Genomic DNA, 16,874 nt, shown 5'->3' on the forward strand with positions numbered 1-16,874 from the left:
ATCCTAAAAAAACCTTTTCCATCAAATATAGCGAAAAACATCCCTCGTCAGTGTTTATTTCTTACGCGAACCAAAACAACGGCAAAAAAAGATCACACACTTATCGTAATTATCCGAACAAATAGACGTCGGTGATGTGTGACTTTTGTTATCTATGCTCAAATCTCAGAATTGCTTGTCGATCATCCTAGTCTACACCGTGGCACTGGCTGCCAGATTACTGATCGTCTGATCCAGCGACGTTGGTATTAGTGGATGACTAATTGATGATTTCACAGGCGGTAGCTTTGCCAAATCTGACACACTTACAACACTAGCAGTATCGCTAAGGCTGCTGATATTCTGCTTCGATAACTCGATATAGGAGGTGTTGGTTTGCGTTATATTCACTATCGCTCCCGTGAACGGAAGGGTTTGTAGGATATCACTCAAATCGGAAACGGCTCCGATTTGAACTGGTGCGATACCAGTTAATACTTGCCCGTTCACGCTGGTCGCCACCGGGAGCGGAATATTACCCAGGTTTATGTGAGTCTTGTTCGATGAGGAACTGAAGAATGTTAAATCCACTTGTTGTTCACTGCATTTAAGAAAAAAATCATCATTTGAATCATTTTCCTGCTTTCAAAAACTCTACATTACCTGCTTGGGTAGTCTTCTGTTTCGTTGTCGGGTACGTTAACTAATATGCCAACTTCATAGACTATAGCTTTTACCACATAACTGAAAAGATATCGATGATTTAGAAACATGATATTACATTAGAGTTAGGGTAGATAACAATTGAATGTTCTAATTAATTAGACTTGAACACATCACTCCAACTAAATTACAACATTGAAAAATAATTCAATTCGTTCCTCAATACTCAACAAACACTATGATTCAGAAACGAGTTTGGTTTTCATAATGTACTCACAGTTCCTGGTGCGTTCCGTTTACCGAATCCGTTTCATTCGATTCAATATTATTTTCTGAATCCGTTGGTCCAAAGTAAGAACCCAACGCTTCAGGGGAACTGTCCTTGTCGAAAGGAACCGGGACTCCATGGAGTTGTAGTATCAATGCACATAAAAACGCAAACAGGATAACATTCAAAATCGGTGAAGACATTCCAAAGGTTCTACCGTTGCACGTACACTACTAACGGAGATCTTTCTTCTGAGCGAATACCGCCACCTTTTCTAAACTTCGTTCGAAAATATTAAACTGATAGTGACGAGGACACTACAATTACCGCCGGATTTGGAATTCGCAACACAAATGACCTGCGATAAATCGTGGTCTGATGCTTTATATAGATGTATGGCAAAATGTTTAGCACAATGCTTCCATCAGCGATGTCGTCGTCTTCGTTAGCTATCGACAACTTGCTCTCCAACAGATCAGTATAGATCAAATCGTTACTGGAAGTTGTGATCGATTATTTCGACGCTATGTGCAAATAAATGACGATGTGTGACATCGCGGATGTGCTATGATTTTATTTGAAAATAATTTCAGCTCAACTGCAAACGGATTGAACACGACCATTACAGATTACCACGAATCTTCTAGTTTCTAGAACCGATTAAACCCTCTAATGAATAAAACGATTTTTTAATTTCAGATTCTCTATTTAGTATTGGATAAAGAGTATCTCTTTCATGATTATTGCAAACCAAAAGTTAGGATAGAAGGGACTGGTTTTGCTTAAGCAGTCTTACGAAATTCATGATAAGAATTCTAATTCTAAGCCCGTTTCTTACACACTTAAAACCGATTCTCGAGCTAGGTATTTCAAAATGCCGAAGTAGATTGGCAACACATTTTGCTGATTGTTCAGTGCTCTTTTCCGATATTCGTTCAAGTAATATGCTGATATCTCAGTAAAGCACGTACTTTTGCCGATGTTTGGCATAATATTATGCTGAACTTGTCAAATATACCGAAATCAGCAAATCCGTTTGCCGAGATTTCGAACAGTGAGATAGTTTTTACTGAAACTCGGTGAGACACTTGTCATCTAATGTCTCTTTTCGCTTTTGCAAAGCACCACGTCGCCATTGCTCGTGGAGCTGGAAAACATTGGAAGAAGGAAAACAGTTTTTTTTATATTTCGTGACAAGATAAATGAAATATAGATATAGTTTTCTATCTACTTCGCAAATATAATATTGATATAATGTGCGTTGAGGAGCACTACAAAAAATTGACTTTAGGCGTGATGTTTTCTTTTTACCTTATATATATATATATATATATATATATATATATATATATATATATATATATATATATATATATATATATATATATATATATATATATATATATATATATATATATATATATATATATATATATATATATAACAGTTCGGCTGAAAAGTTCACATCGTTTAATAGAAACACACATTTTTTTGCCAAAATTCGTTTTTATTATTCAACATAATTGCCATCAGAGGCGATACAGCGATTATAGCGATCTTCCAACTTTTCGATACCATTTTTGTAGTACGATTTGTCCTTTGCCTCAAAATAGGCCTCAGTTTCAGCGATTACCTCTTCATTGCTTCTAAATTTTTTACCAGCGAGCATTCTCTTGAGGTCTGAGAACAGGAAAAAGTCACTGGGGGCCAAATCTGGAGAATACGGTGGATGAGGGAACAATTCGAAGCCCAATTCGTTCAATTTCAGCATGGTTTACATCGACTTGTGACACGGTGCTTTGTCTTGATGAAACAAAACTTTTTTCTTCTTCAAATGAGGCCGTTTTTTTTAAATTTCGTCCTTCAAAGGCTCTAATAACGCTATATAATAGTCACTTCACTGTTGATGGTTTTTCCCTTTTCAAGGTAGTCGATGAAAATTATACCATGCGAATCCCAAAATACAGACGCCATAACCTTACCGGCCGATTGTTGAGTCTTTCCACGCTTTAAATTCGGTTCATCGCGTGCAGTCCACTCAGCTGACTGTCGACTCCGGAGTGAAGTGATGGAGCCATGTTTCGTCCATCGACGAAAAAAAACGGTTTTATTTCGATATAACAGCTCCAAACACTGCTCAGAATCATCAATTCGTTGTTGTTTTTGATCGATTGTGAGCTCACACCCATTTTGCACAAAGCTTTCTCATATCCAAATATTCGTGAATAATATGTCCAACACGTTCCTTTGATATCTTTAGGGTGTCAGCTATCTCGATCAACTTCACTTTACGGTCATTGAAAATCATTTTGTGGATTTTTTTCACGTTTTCATCGGTAACAGCCTCTTTTGGACGTCCACTGCGTTCATACCAATCAATTCAGCTCGACGAACTGAGCAAATGTCCGTGTGTGTGTGTGTGTGTGTGTGTGTGTGTGTTTGGGTCTGTATGTGTGTGGTCAACAAAGAGGTCGAGATTTCAGAGATGGCTGGACCGATTTTGATCAAACTAGTCGCAAATGAAAGGTCTCCCCGTCACCCATAACGCTATTGAATGATATTGAGATCGGATGTTTACTTTTTTACTACGAAGTTTTATGTTACAATTTATGTTTTTTGACAATATCTGTCACACTTGATCTTGAAAACAAAATATGTTTCTGGACTTAGATTGCGCACGGTAATAGCTATCCAACAAGCCATAGATTGTTAAAATCCGTCCATTTTTACCGGAGATTACGTTTTTGTGTAAGCGACTTTCCCCCTATTCCAGCAGTTGGAGTTTTGTGCATTGTAACACATGGATAAATAAGTCCCGAGACTAACAATGGAAACAACATTTCTTTTGCAAATTTTTTTTTTATTCATCACCTTTTAGGATGATACAATGGTTCCAACGTTTTTCCAATTTTTCAATATCATGTTTATAAAAAAATTTATCTTTCGCTTCAAAATAAGCTTCAGTTTCAGCGATGACCTCCTCATTTGAGCCAAATCTTTTTCCCTGGAGCATTTTTTTAAGATTAGCAAAGAGCCAGTAGTCACGGGGGGCTATATCTGGCGAGTATGGGTGTGGGGAAGCAGATCAAAGTCCAATTCGTTCAATTTCGCCATTGTTTTCATCGACTTGTGGCAGGGTACATTGTCTTGATGAAAAAGGATTTTTTTTTCTCTGCATGTTTCGTCCATGGTCACGTAACGACGCAAGAAATCTTTTTTGTTGCGAGTAAATAGCGATAAACTGCTTTCTGTATCATCGACTCGTTGCTGTTTATGTTCCATCGAAAGCAATCACGGCATCCACTTGGAAAAAACCTTTTTCATGCTCAATTTTTCATGAAGGATAGTAAATACACTTCCATATGATATCTGTGTCATCTCAGCAATCTCACGGAGCTTCACTTTACGATCTTTCATTATAATTTTTGTCACTTCACTCACATTTTCCGGTGTAACGGCTTCCACAGGTCTACCCGAGCGTTCCGCGTCATTTGTGTCGGTACGACCACGTTTAAACTCGGCGAACCACCGACAAATCGTTGCTTTTGATAGACAAGAGTCCGGATAACATTTTTCAATCCATTGTTTCGCTTGCACGGTGTTTTTACCAATTAAAAAGCAATGTTTTATCAATACACGAAACTCGTTTTTTTTCATTTTTTAAACAAACTACAAAAGACTTTACTCCAACCTCGATATCTCAGCTGTTTCTGGTCGGATCGACTTAAAATTTTGACCCGTTTCAAGCAAAGGTTAGTACTCTAGAAAGACGTGGTTACTGGTTTACTACGAGCGCCATCTCTGCTTTATCCATGTGTTATGACAAAGCAATGCTTATGAGCAACGTGAAACACGATTTTTTTATACTGTTACATACAATTGTTTCTAAGCACAAAAAATACTGTGTACAGCATCCTTTTTCATGACATTTTGCCTCGGACCGATTTTAGCACGGTTCGTTTTTCGCAACATAATCGTTCGAATATGACATGTAAACCAGATGATGGCAGCATTTTCGAGTTGAAAGCAATTCCATAATTATATTTATTTAAACTACTTACAGCAATAAATGCTGGAAGAACATAACACCCATATACCATTCGAATCAGTTCGTCGAGATCAGCAAATGCGTGTGTGACAAATAATTTCACTCAATTTTCTCGGAGATGACTCAACCGTTTTCTACAAACTCTGATTCATATGAAAAGTCGTTCGCTCCCAAACAAGGTTCCTGAATTATGTTTGGATTCGACTTCTGGTTCCGGAACTACAGGATATGTGAAACGAAATTAAAATAGTGTAACTCATTTTTCTCGTAGATGTCTGAACCGATCAAAGATTCAAATGAAATCTAAGAACCATCTAAGATTCAAATAAAAGGTCTTGCTTTTTAGTCAGATGTAACGTCCGGTTGATTAGTATAACAATGTCCATTTCACATAAATTAATCAGGTTTATCGGGTTTGCAGATTTGTTTCTCAAAGCTCAATCATTTTCTCAAAACAGGCCAAATCGTATTTCGTAAAAAATAATTCAAATTGAAAGACTTATGGTCCCATCCAAATTGGTGAATTTTACCGATTCCGACTTCCGATTCTGGAATTACAGGGTGATGAGTTTTTTTTTAAATTTAAACCGATATAGAAGTTAGACTCAAAACTATTGCAATTTGTTCGTCATGTTAATTTACGGTTGTATGAATCGTTTTGGGTTATGCTGGTTTCTGAATACTTACTTCTACATCTCATGGAATGTTCAATCGATTGTCACACGTTTAGATTCAAACTCGATCCGATTTGCAGTTTCCACGTTACAGGGTGATTGAAATCTCAAATTGCCGCTTAATCGACGGTCATTAAAATAATGCCATGAAAATTAAACAACGAAGAATATTCATGCAAAAAACATATACGAATTGTTTAGAAAAAGGTATCATCTCACTGTTAGGTGGATTAAACACGTTTTTGTTTGCTAGATTCAAATGAACAAAATAAAACACAATCTTTCTCCAACCTTTGCTTTTGTGACTTATTTTACATACAATAATAAAGAAAAATCCATTCCACGTTCGGTTACTGATGACTCGGCAATTCATGATTCAATCCTGATCGCTTTTCCCGAACTAACAGTAAAATTTCTGCTAACAAGTTCGGCAATAATTGAACATTAAGTTTACGATTCGTCTTCGACTCATCAGTGCGTCAGCAGATTGTGTTGAACTGCTGACGCAAACCCCCGGATCAACATAATCCACTGAGCAGACGTAAAGTTAATGCTATTTGCAAGAGCCGTCAGTTTAGACGTTACTCTTCTTGTGTGCAAAAAAAGTGTCTTGCAAATAGCATTAACTTTACGTCTGCTCAGCGGATTATGTTGATCCGGGGGTTTGCGTCAGCAGTTCAACATAATCTGCTGACGCACTGATGAGTCGAAGACGAAACGTAAACTTAAGTAAAAATGGTTATGTGCACCTAGCATAAATTTGGGGGTAAAGGCAAACTTTTTTCCCCTTCAAATTACCAATAATTGACAGTTTATGAATTTAGGATTGCCGAGATTCTCAGTAATTATACATTTTGCCGAGACGATTAGCGAACACTCGGCTGTGAAAATCTCGGCATGTTTTTGCCGAAATTCAGCAATAAAATTTAAGTGTGTAAGTAATTATCTACACTTGAAAGTTCGCGTAACGCAAACGATCGATTTATTGAGCTACTTCTAAAATATATTGTTCAGCTTCTATGCAGCGAAAAAGTTCACGCGGAACTTGTCCTGTACTATCAAAAATTACCACGTGTTTTTTTCAAGCAACGAGACAGTTCACGAGGAACTTGTTCTGTACTTTCAAACTGCCAAAATTTCCACGCGTACTCTTAAGAAGCGAAAAAGTTCAAGCGGAACTTGTTCTGTACTTTCATGTTCTCGAAGATTCCGCATGTACTTTTAAGCAACAAGAAATTGGATGTTTGAAGTAATTGTGGAACTTCCTCTAACTTGGGTCGTAAATCATTTCTACCCCCAGAATAAGTTAAATAATACTTTACTAGGAACAATGAGAGAACTAACATCAGAAAAGCGAAAATATTTAGATTGTGATCAAATGTTACACTGGAAAAGAGTTATCGCCAAAAAATTCAGCGAAACATGAAAGAGTTAGTGTTTGTGCAATCCAAAATGCCATCAATCAGTTTGGTATGCATAATACATTGAAGAAACTATTCGGCCCTCGTCGAATTTCTTTTTTCAATAATCTAAACAAATTTGCTAGGTGTTTTAATGGAAACAGGAGGTATCAATCTTTGATTACGCAAAACAGTGAATAACATTGATTGGAATGACCACGATGAGAAGCATGATTCCCTGAATATCTACCGCCTTCATAGGTAGCGAATGGAAAGGATGGAAAAAATGACTCCAAAAACGAATTCTGCCACAATCTAATGCATAAAATTTTTCGCACATTCAAATTCGGAAATTCGAACTGCACATGTGGGGAAGAGCAGATGACTCGTAGAATGTCAAGAAGAAGGTGCGAGATCTGACCAAACCCGAGAAAAATTAAATGTGCAGTATATATTTTGGCTTCCTGAATTGGAAATAATAGAAACATTTAAAATATAGCAGTTCTTGATGTACTCATAATAAACGATACAGACCAAAGTTGAATTGAATTCTAAACACACCAATTCATAAAAATAACTGATATTTCCGTGTAGGCATAAACTAGAAGTTTAAGAAAAAAATAATTTGGAAACTAAACTTCGCTCACCATGAGCTTTGTAACAATCTAGATGGATTTTTCAAGCCAATACATGAATGTCCTGCCTGTACCCACTAATCTTTGATCACTCGTTGCAATCCCCGGATTGGTGGTTCACTTCATAGGGCACTGGTCTTACAAGCCAGCTGCCGTATGTTTTTGTGCCCTGGCCTGAACGAATTCTTAGAGTCAGTAGGATCGTGTTATCATCCATGCAATGGTTCTATACACTATGAATCCTATGAATCACTAATTTCAGTAACGACACGTGAATTTTAGTCATAATATAACACAATTGATTTCAAGTTCTAATAGCATGTAAATTTAACATGTCATCTTCATCATAATTTTCTCCGAATATATGTATATATGTGTTTGGCAAATTTTCCCAATTTATAAAACGTCACGAAAGAAGTCACCGGACCAATTCTGATTGAGATGGCGCTAATGGATTTCTCAAACAGTGTTCAACGACAAGTTGTATGATTAATACAATTCGCGTCGTTTCTTCCTGTGAATGACTTTCAGTTACTATCGATGAGGTTTGAAAATTATTATCGAACGAGAAAATCAGATCAGTCTAGCCGTGTGCCGTGTGGAGTGCAGTTGCATTGTACCTTGTTCGAGATCCATTTTTCCGGATTCCATATTTTTAGACCGAAGATGTTTGTAATTCTATTAGCGGTGAGTCATCATTTACCTCCGAGGAATCTGTTCAAAAATATTGTTATTACGTTCTCACAGTTTCTAGCTCTCGGTATGCTATGTCGCACTGCTCCAGTAGACATCACTTCGAACAAAACTACAATTGGTGACATTGGGGCGTTTTTCGAACATGCGTTCAGTGACCTAACAGGAGCAGTAATAGATCAAAAAGCCCAGAATTCCACGCAGCACCTTCAATCGTCGGACGGTAACATTCAAGCCCACGTTGAACCATTGAATTTTGCTTCACTGCAGTCGATAATCTTCAATCCTAATCACCATCAATTGATTATAAAGAACAAGACTGTTCTCTATAACAATGGTAGTACTGAAGTAGAACAAATTAAGGTCAGCTTAAGCACAGCAGCAACTAGTGGTTTAGAAACAAGCACTGTTGCAATAGTAGATACAACAAAAAATAGTGCATCTGAAATAACTACTTCCAATAGCATTGGGTCAACAGATTCTACTGCTAATAGTAGAACTGACAATAGTTTTAAAAGTAGTACTACACCCAGTGTAGTTTTAACTTCCGTGAGTAGCCTTGCGACAAATCCAATCATTTCAACGACTACTAGTACAAGCATCGCATCTATAACGGTAGATAACGCTTCAGAAATAAAAGAAAAAATCAAAGAAATAGAAGCCGATCCCGTCATTCTGTCTGTCATTGTTTAGTTGATATTAAAATATACAGATCAAATAAATAAAGCTTTTATTAGAACAAAATATACGAAGAAATGATATAAAAGTCTAAAATTTCGTCTTCTATTTTGATTTTAAAGATGGCTATTTTCCGAGGCCGAATGTCTTATACCAATCGATTCAGTTCGACGAACTGAGCAAATGTCCGTGTGTGTGTGTGTGTGTGTGTGTGTGTGTGTGTGTGTGTGTGTGTGTGTGTGTGTGTGTGTGTGTGTGTGTGTGTGTGTGTGTGTGTGTGTGTGTGTGTGTGTGTGTGTGTGTGTGTGTGTGTGTGTGTGTGTGTGTGTGTGTGTGTGTGTGTGTGTGTTGTCAACAAAGAGATCATCTCAGAGAAGGCTGGACCGATTTTGATCAAACTAGTCGCAAATAAAGGGTCTCCCCGTCACCCTGAACGCTATTGAATGGTGTTGAGATAGGATGTTTACTTTTTGAGTTATACGAAGTTTTATCTCAAAATTTTCAGTTTTTTGACAATATCTGTCACTACGGACCTTGAAAACAGAATATGTTTTTAGACTTAGATTCCGCACGGTAATAGCTATCCAACAAGCCATAGATTGTCAAAACCCGTACATTTTTAACAAAGATATCGATATTTTTGTGTAAACGACTTTTCGCCTTATTCCAGTAGTAAGAGTTTTACGTGTTTGATGATAAAGTGCTGTCTCGGAGAGAAATGAAACACGATTTTTTATACTGTTACATACAATTGTTTCTAAGTACCAAAAAGACTGTGTACAGCATCTTTTTTCATGGCCTCGGACCGATTTTAGCACGGTTCGTTTTCGCAACATAATCGTTCGAGTATGACATGTAAACTAGATGATAGCAGCATTTTCAAGTTGAAAGTAATTCCATAATTATTTTGATTTGAACTGCTTACAGTAATAAATGCAGGAAGAACATAACACCCATACATCATTCGTTTCAGTACGTCGAGATCAGCGTGTGTGACAAATAATTTCACTCAATTTTCTCGGAAATGGCTAAACCGTTTTCTACAAACAAGATTCATATGAAAAGTAGTATACTCCCAAACAAGGTTCTTGAATTACGTTTGGATCCGACTTCTGATTGCGCAACCACAGAATGATATGTGAAACGAAATTAAAATAATGCAACTCATTTTCTCGTAGATGGCTGAACCTAGAAAACATGTTAATTTTTAGTCAGATCCTACTTCCGGTTTAGGAGATACAGGGTGATTAGAAGAAAAATGTCCATCTCCCATAATTTAATCAGGTTTATCAGGGTTGGAAGATTTGGAGAGTCGATTACCAAATAAATTTATTTCAGTTTAGGCGGTGAATTTAACTGATTTCGACTTCACCGATTTTAGAATTCCGGTTCCAGTATCGAATCGTTTCTCAAAGCTCAATCATATTCTCAAAAAAGCCAAATCGAACCTCAAAAACAAAAATTCAAATTAAAGGACTTATGGTCCCATACAAAATTGGTGAATTATATCCGATTCTGGAATTACAGGATTTTTAAAATTCATACAGATAAAGAAGATGTAAATTGTTTGGCGTATTAATTTATGGCCATACGAATCATTTTGGGTTATGCTAGTTCCCGAATACCGGCTCTGGAAGTACCATAAATAATGACGAAAAACTTACTTCGACATCTCATGGAATGTTCAATCGATTGTCACACGTTAAGGGCTGAGGCCAGTAGGTCGCGTAATACCACGTGGCTCGCTGTGTGTATTACATTTCTCTCCATGCTCTCTCGCAAATGTGCAAAATGACTCTCGATGATGCGGCCGGGTGGCCAAGAAAGTTTTGATATTTTCGGTTACAAGTTTGACTACATCAGCCTTTTTGAGCCGATTTTATTTCTCTCTCATCTTTCGTTACGTTACCAGGGAACTAAAATGGCGCCGACATAGAAATCGACTTAACTCCACAAAAATAACTTACACTTCATTTTCATCGCGACAACATATATGTTTTTATGCACTAATCGCATCTAAATTAAATTATCTAGATATTGTCAGGATAGATTTTTGATCCATGATTTTGAAGGCGAGATATTCAATGAACAAGTTGAAAGTTGTCATTTTCAGCTATGCAATTCTTCCTTCAGAAAAAAGACTTTCCCGACCGCTAAAGTCAAAATATCATTCTGAAATTATCACAGAATAATCTAAAATAATTTTCTAAGAGATTGTCAGTTGGGTATTTTGATATTCGTCACCGTTTCTGAGAAAATCAGATTTGAAGCGTGAAAATGGCCCTCTAAATCACCCTAAAACAAACTGGCCTCAGAACTTAAGATTGAAATTTGATACTTTTTGCAGTTTCGGCATTACAGGGTATTGAGTGATTAAAATCTCAATTTGCCGTTGAAAACGACGATAATTAAAATAATGTCATGAGAATTAAAACACCGAAGAATATCCATGTAAAAACCACATGCGGATTGATAAAAAATGGTATCATCTCACTGATAGGTGGATTAATCACGTTTTTTTAAACAATTTTTGCATTGTATCCGGTTTTGCACTCAATATTTTTATCCGGTTACGTAACCTATGCTATACTATATACTTTTCAGTATCATCAAGGTAATGTTATGTCGTTCTAAATAACATCGCGTTCAGTAATGAGATTTTTAATTGCTGTCAAATGGATCTCTCACGCTTCTGAGTTCCCCCTCCATTTCATAGATTTACCTTGCTCGTCGTGCTCCTCTTTCTTTTGTGCCTACCGGATCAGATTTAATAAAAAATAATTTTCTCTGGGTTGCCGTCCGGCATCCTTTAGCTCTCCGTACGATATGTGGTTCTCCAAGCAGCTGCTGCAATTCGTGGTTCATACGCTGTTTCCACGTTCCCTGTTCCATCTACTCTCCGACATAGTTGGTCTGCCACACCTTTCTTCCAAAAACACTAAGGGCGCGTTGATACTCTGCCAAATGTCCAGTCCAACACGCCTAGCTTCAACTTTCAGTCTGATGTATGTTTCCATCATCTTCTCAAGGTCACGTGTGACAATATCAACGTCGTCGGCAAGGTCAAAAACCTGTGCGGACTTTTGGAAGATCATACCACTCGTGTCGATCCTTGCTCTTCAAATTACACCTTCATCGCTCGCATTCTCCCATTCTGCTACTGCCGCAGAAGGCGGTAGACCCCAGTCGACACTGGTCATCATAAGCCACACGTGGAGGCTTGAGATAAATACTTGTGAGTAGCGACTCGCCATTTGACGACTACCTGTACCCGACTCGAATCGGAAAAAATATCTTTCGCTTTACCCTTACTCTACCATACTCTGTCAGGTTCAATTTTCGGATTGGGTTCGAATACCCGAAACCCGACCAAATTTTTTCACATTTATTTTTTAACCCGAACCGGTCGGGTTTCGGGTGTGATTTGGGTAGCATAAGCATAAGAGTTTCATGAGCATATAAGTTTCATAAGCCATGACATAAAGCATAAGAGTTTCATAAGCTATGACTTATGAATCAAGTAGAAATTAATTTCATTAAGAGGTAGATTTTCATAAAAAGTATTAAGATTTTCTCAATTGTTATCTATGCATGGTATAATTATTCACTTTATATATTTCATCTATAATCTCTAGTGTAAAAATTTCACAATTTTGTCTTACAATTTCATCATTGAAATGGAAACTTCGGATCTAAACTGTTCGGTCACTTTAAGACAGTCAAAATTATTATTCAAATAAATCTCGGTTAATCTTTATTCCAGCATCGAAACCAACTGTTAAAATTTACTTTAAAGTGAATTTATCGGGAAATCGTCATGCATCAATATGTCATAACGGAGTGGAAATCAATTCGTTCTTATCACTTTCGATCATTTTGCCTTTTTGTCATTTTGTTCCTTTCCCCCGATAACGAAGAAGTACCAATATTGTAACATACTACACGAGTAGAATCAATGAGTTATCACTCGAGATTTAAAAAAATGTTTATAAGGGCATTTAATTGCATCTTTAATTTGAATAGATGAAAGTCACTAATTAATATATGTGGTTAATACGTTGTTCTCAGAGAAATGTGATTTGGCCAAGTGAGCACACAAATTACCCAAATTACGGACTGTCATTTTTTACTTGATGGTTAATACAGAAAAATTTTAATTAGAAACGTTCTTAACAATAACCTTTATTACTTATATCATCATCGGTACCACTTGATGATCAAAATTCATGCCACTTCCGTCAATTCGCCACCAGGCACCAACTAAAAACGAAAAACAAATGTTGAGTGTACCGCTGTAAACAAACCATACAAAAATGTACTTACCATGGTTATGTTGTTGCCATTCAGCAGAATCTGATCCAATTTGGTAATCCGCCTCCCTTCTGGTGTATTTTCGTATTCCGTTACGTCTTCAAGAAGCATATTTACGAAATCATCAAATCCCAGCAATGTTCCGACTATTTCCTTATCATTTTTCATTATAATATGTATCCTCGATCCGATGCACTTGTCCACCAATTCTGCTCAAACAGAAACACAAATGAGAACAAAATTTTTACATGAACCGCAAATATCTTACCAAGGGGAAGTAAAGTTGACTGATTGGATACCGTGGACTGTGCCATTTTGAAAATACAAAGTAAGTACTATTTATACTTTTTAACAATTGTTTTATTCTTTATGCAAAGAGCTAGCACCTTTATTCTAAGAATACGCTTGTTTGTTTTGACATTTCTTTACCGGTAGACAGAGATGCCATTTATACAGATTTATCTGTATTATACAGATTTTTACATGATCATACAGATTTAATACAGAGTACAGATTTTATACAGATTTCCTCAATTTAATACAGATTTTTACAGATCTCACAGAAAGTAAGAAAGAAAACATTAATTTTTTACTTTTTCTTTATTAACGACTATGTATAGTAGTCATTATTTCTTTTTTCTTTTTGCGATACTCACCTAACCAGATACCATTTTTGTAGAAACAGAAATTGTAAATTATAGAATGATAGTACGCAATGATGTGAATATATAGAGCGGAAAGGTGAGACGTGACAGAGGGTCATTGAAGCAAGCAGAAATCTATTTGGTAACTGAACTTTTACCTTCTACCAGAGGAGTCGGTCTTAGGCATCTGAACAATGCGAATCGCTCGAGTCACTGGTATGTCGGAAAGTAGTGAAAAAGGTATTTACCATTTACTATCCGAACCGGTAAAAGACCCTCTGTCACGTCTCACCATCCCGTTCTATATTTTCACATCCATACTCTGCCTTGGTACTATCATTCTATAATTTTCATTTTCTTTTTCTACAAAAATGGTCTCTGGTTAGGTGAATAAAGCAAAAAGAAAAAATTAAACTTTTCTGTCTGAGCAATCTTTTAGTATTTGATTCCAGTGACGAGATAAAAGTCTATCAATCAACGGATAAATCACAATATGAAAATCAGTTGTGAAATCCATTTATATTATAATTTGAAACCAATTTGAACTGATATCCAAGGAAGTAATGGCATCATGAAACTTTACTGTCAAACTGAGAGTTGTATGACCAGACTTGACGTTGCATTTTGGGCGTTGAAATTCCATGTCAAATTATGAAGTCTACATTTTCAAACTAGATAAATATATGGAATTACAATTCAATTGTTGTGGATAAAATAAATAAAAAAAACTATGAAATTTCGTCGTTGTATATTCTTGTGAGCAATGACTGATTGAATCTACCATCCTACAAGCACAATCTATTGGAATAACATATTTAGCGTCATTTTGTTGTGAGAACTTCATTTTATTAGTGAATACAGATTAATACAGATTTTTTATACAAAGCAATACAGATTTTCTATGAAAATATCTGGCATCTCTGCCGGTAGCTTTGCCGCGATTAACACTACTTTACCGACAAATCATTCAATGTACACATATAAAAAAATCAAGTAAATTCTCATATCAGTTTACCAAAACAATATTGAACAATCCGATCAGCGTGGTCACCACGAGATAGCGTTATGGTGATTGTTTTGACATATCCCATGTATTTTGAAATATTTTTCACGAATTTTTCAATTTACTTGAGTTTGAAAGAATGCAGATGGCAAAACCTTTCAAATATGGGTAAGAAAAACGATTATGCACGTGTTGTCATCAAACATATGATTTCAAATTGTCCTATACTCTTGACAATCTCGGATGAAATTTGAAATTTTCAGTTCACATGCATATTTGATTCAGATGATAAAATATGAGTAAATAGACTAGTCATAAAACTTTTTATCATAATTTATCAATGAATCTCAAAATCCAACCCATAAAACAAAGAATATCCCAGATATGAAAACAGTACCCAACCTCACTTCTTCGAATTTCGTATTTCATCTTACGATTTCTCCATAAATATCAATCAAACATACCACGGAAAGTTACTGAATCATTAATGATCGATTTTTTAACCAAATTTTCACACGTTTTTGTATGTTAGTATTCGATTCATAAGAAAAAAATAAAAACCCTGCATTTGTTCGAATCTTCAAGCAAAATTTGAAAATTATCACCATCACTTAGTTCAAAGCTCGCCACTCGGGCAGCGCAGCGATCGCAAAAGAGTTGGTTGGATTCTTCAATTAGGATTTGTCTCTACTATATTCAGGTATAAAACAATTATTATTTCTCTGCAATAACTGTGAGGAAGTACGATTTCTATAGAATAATTATTATAGTATTATTGACACCATCCTCTTCGACTCATAACGAAGCTGGCGATCGCGAACAACATAATTCTTCCTCAATGTCATGAGAAATATGATCAGCAATATATGAATAAATTTTCAACGATATAAGATAAACATTAATAACTGAAAATACAACGAATTTTAGGAAACAGTGATAGAAACTCATCACACTTCACTAGAATAATATTTTAACACCATTGAATTCTACTAATTTCCTGTTAATAATTCTACTAAACGCTCTAGTGACACATTCATCACACTTAGTCAGGTAGTCAGGCTCATGCCAGTCCCTATGTTTAACTGGAGGAGTATGAAAAAAAATCTAGGTCGAAAATCTATTATTTCTTCTTGTGCTTTTAATTCTTCTTGTACACGTCGTGGCGAGGACCTTCTGCCAACAGTAGCAACAACAAATTGTCAGTAATCGCATTCAGTTTCTGAATACCGGATCTGGATTAGCGAAGTTAATTTTAGATTAGATTCTGAAACAAAATCCTATAGCTGAGTTTCGGAATTGAGTTCAGAACCTGGATTCTGGTTCACCTGAAATCTGAACTTAATTTCAGGTTTAGAACTTTGTTTTAGAATTCAGTTGCAGAATTTAGTCCCAGATTACAAATTCAGAAATTCGAACTATGTCTCTGGAAGTAAATCCTAATTCTGGAACTGGTTACATGACTAGATTTTGGAACTGAATTTAATTCCTTAATTTATAATTCGGAATCTAATTTAGAATTATGGGACAAAGTTCAGGATATGAATGTTAGATCGGGAATCTGGAACCAAATGTTGGATCCGAACTACGAATCTGAGTTTTAGAATTGATTTCTGAATCAGAATCTAATTCTTCAATTCGGTTTCATATTTTTACTCCTGAATTCAGTTTCAGAATTAAATTCCTTAATTCATTTCCAGAACTCAGAACCTGCTTACAGGAACTAAATTCGGAACTTGGATTCTGAAACTTAATTAAGTTCCTTTATTCAGGTTCGGAATTCAAGTTCAAAATTCAGTTCTAGAATTTTAGGATTTTTAAAACGAATTCAGTTTTATAAATGTAGAACTTAATTTATTAACTGAATTCTCAATCTGGATT

General features: G+C 36.0%; 3 protein-coding genes across 3 annotated transcripts; 1 reads left to right on the top strand and 2 right to left on the bottom strand.

The window, feature by feature from the left end:
* Nucleotides 1-26: 26 nt before the first annotated feature.
* LOC131434576 (uncharacterized) lies at nucleotides 27-1,364 on the bottom strand. The gene is made up of 3 exons (XM_058601418.1): nucleotides 920-1,364; nucleotides 643-723; nucleotides 27-580 (listed from the first exon to the last, which is right to left on the bottom strand). The coding sequence occupies exons 1-3, from the start codon at nucleotides 1,111-1,113 to the stop codon at nucleotides 193-195; spliced, it is 663 nt and encodes a 220-aa protein (XP_058457401.1). The 5' UTR covers nucleotides 1,114-1,364; the 3' UTR covers nucleotides 27-192.
* A 6,881-nt stretch (nucleotides 1,365-8,245) lies between these two features.
* On the top strand, nucleotides 8,246-9,134 carry LOC131437647 (uncharacterized). The gene is made up of 2 exons (XM_058607127.1): nucleotides 8,246-8,354; nucleotides 8,415-9,134. Exons 1-2 carry the CDS (start codon nucleotides 8,334-8,336, stop codon nucleotides 9,051-9,053), a joined length of 660 nt encoding a protein of 219 aa, XP_058463110.1. The 5' UTR covers nucleotides 8,246-8,333; the 3' UTR covers nucleotides 9,054-9,134.
* A 4,013-nt stretch (nucleotides 9,135-13,147) lies between these two features.
* On the bottom strand, nucleotides 13,148-13,769 carry LOC131436855 (U6 snRNA-associated Sm-like protein LSm5). Its single transcript, XM_058605797.1, has 3 exons — nucleotides 13,618-13,769; nucleotides 13,362-13,558; nucleotides 13,148-13,298 (listed from the first exon to the last, which is right to left on the bottom strand). Exons 1-3 carry the CDS (start codon nucleotides 13,661-13,663, stop codon nucleotides 13,263-13,265), a joined length of 279 nt encoding a protein of 92 aa, XP_058461780.1. The 5' UTR covers nucleotides 13,664-13,769; the 3' UTR covers nucleotides 13,148-13,262.
* Nucleotides 13,770-16,874: the final 3,105 nt, after the last annotated feature.

This window comes from Malaya genurostris, chromosome 3 (genome assembly GCF_030247185.1).
Source record: "Malaya genurostris strain Urasoe2022 chromosome 3, Malgen_1.1, whole genome shotgun sequence".
Taxonomy (NCBI): domain Eukaryota; kingdom Metazoa; phylum Arthropoda; class Insecta; order Diptera; family Culicidae; genus Malaya; species Malaya genurostris.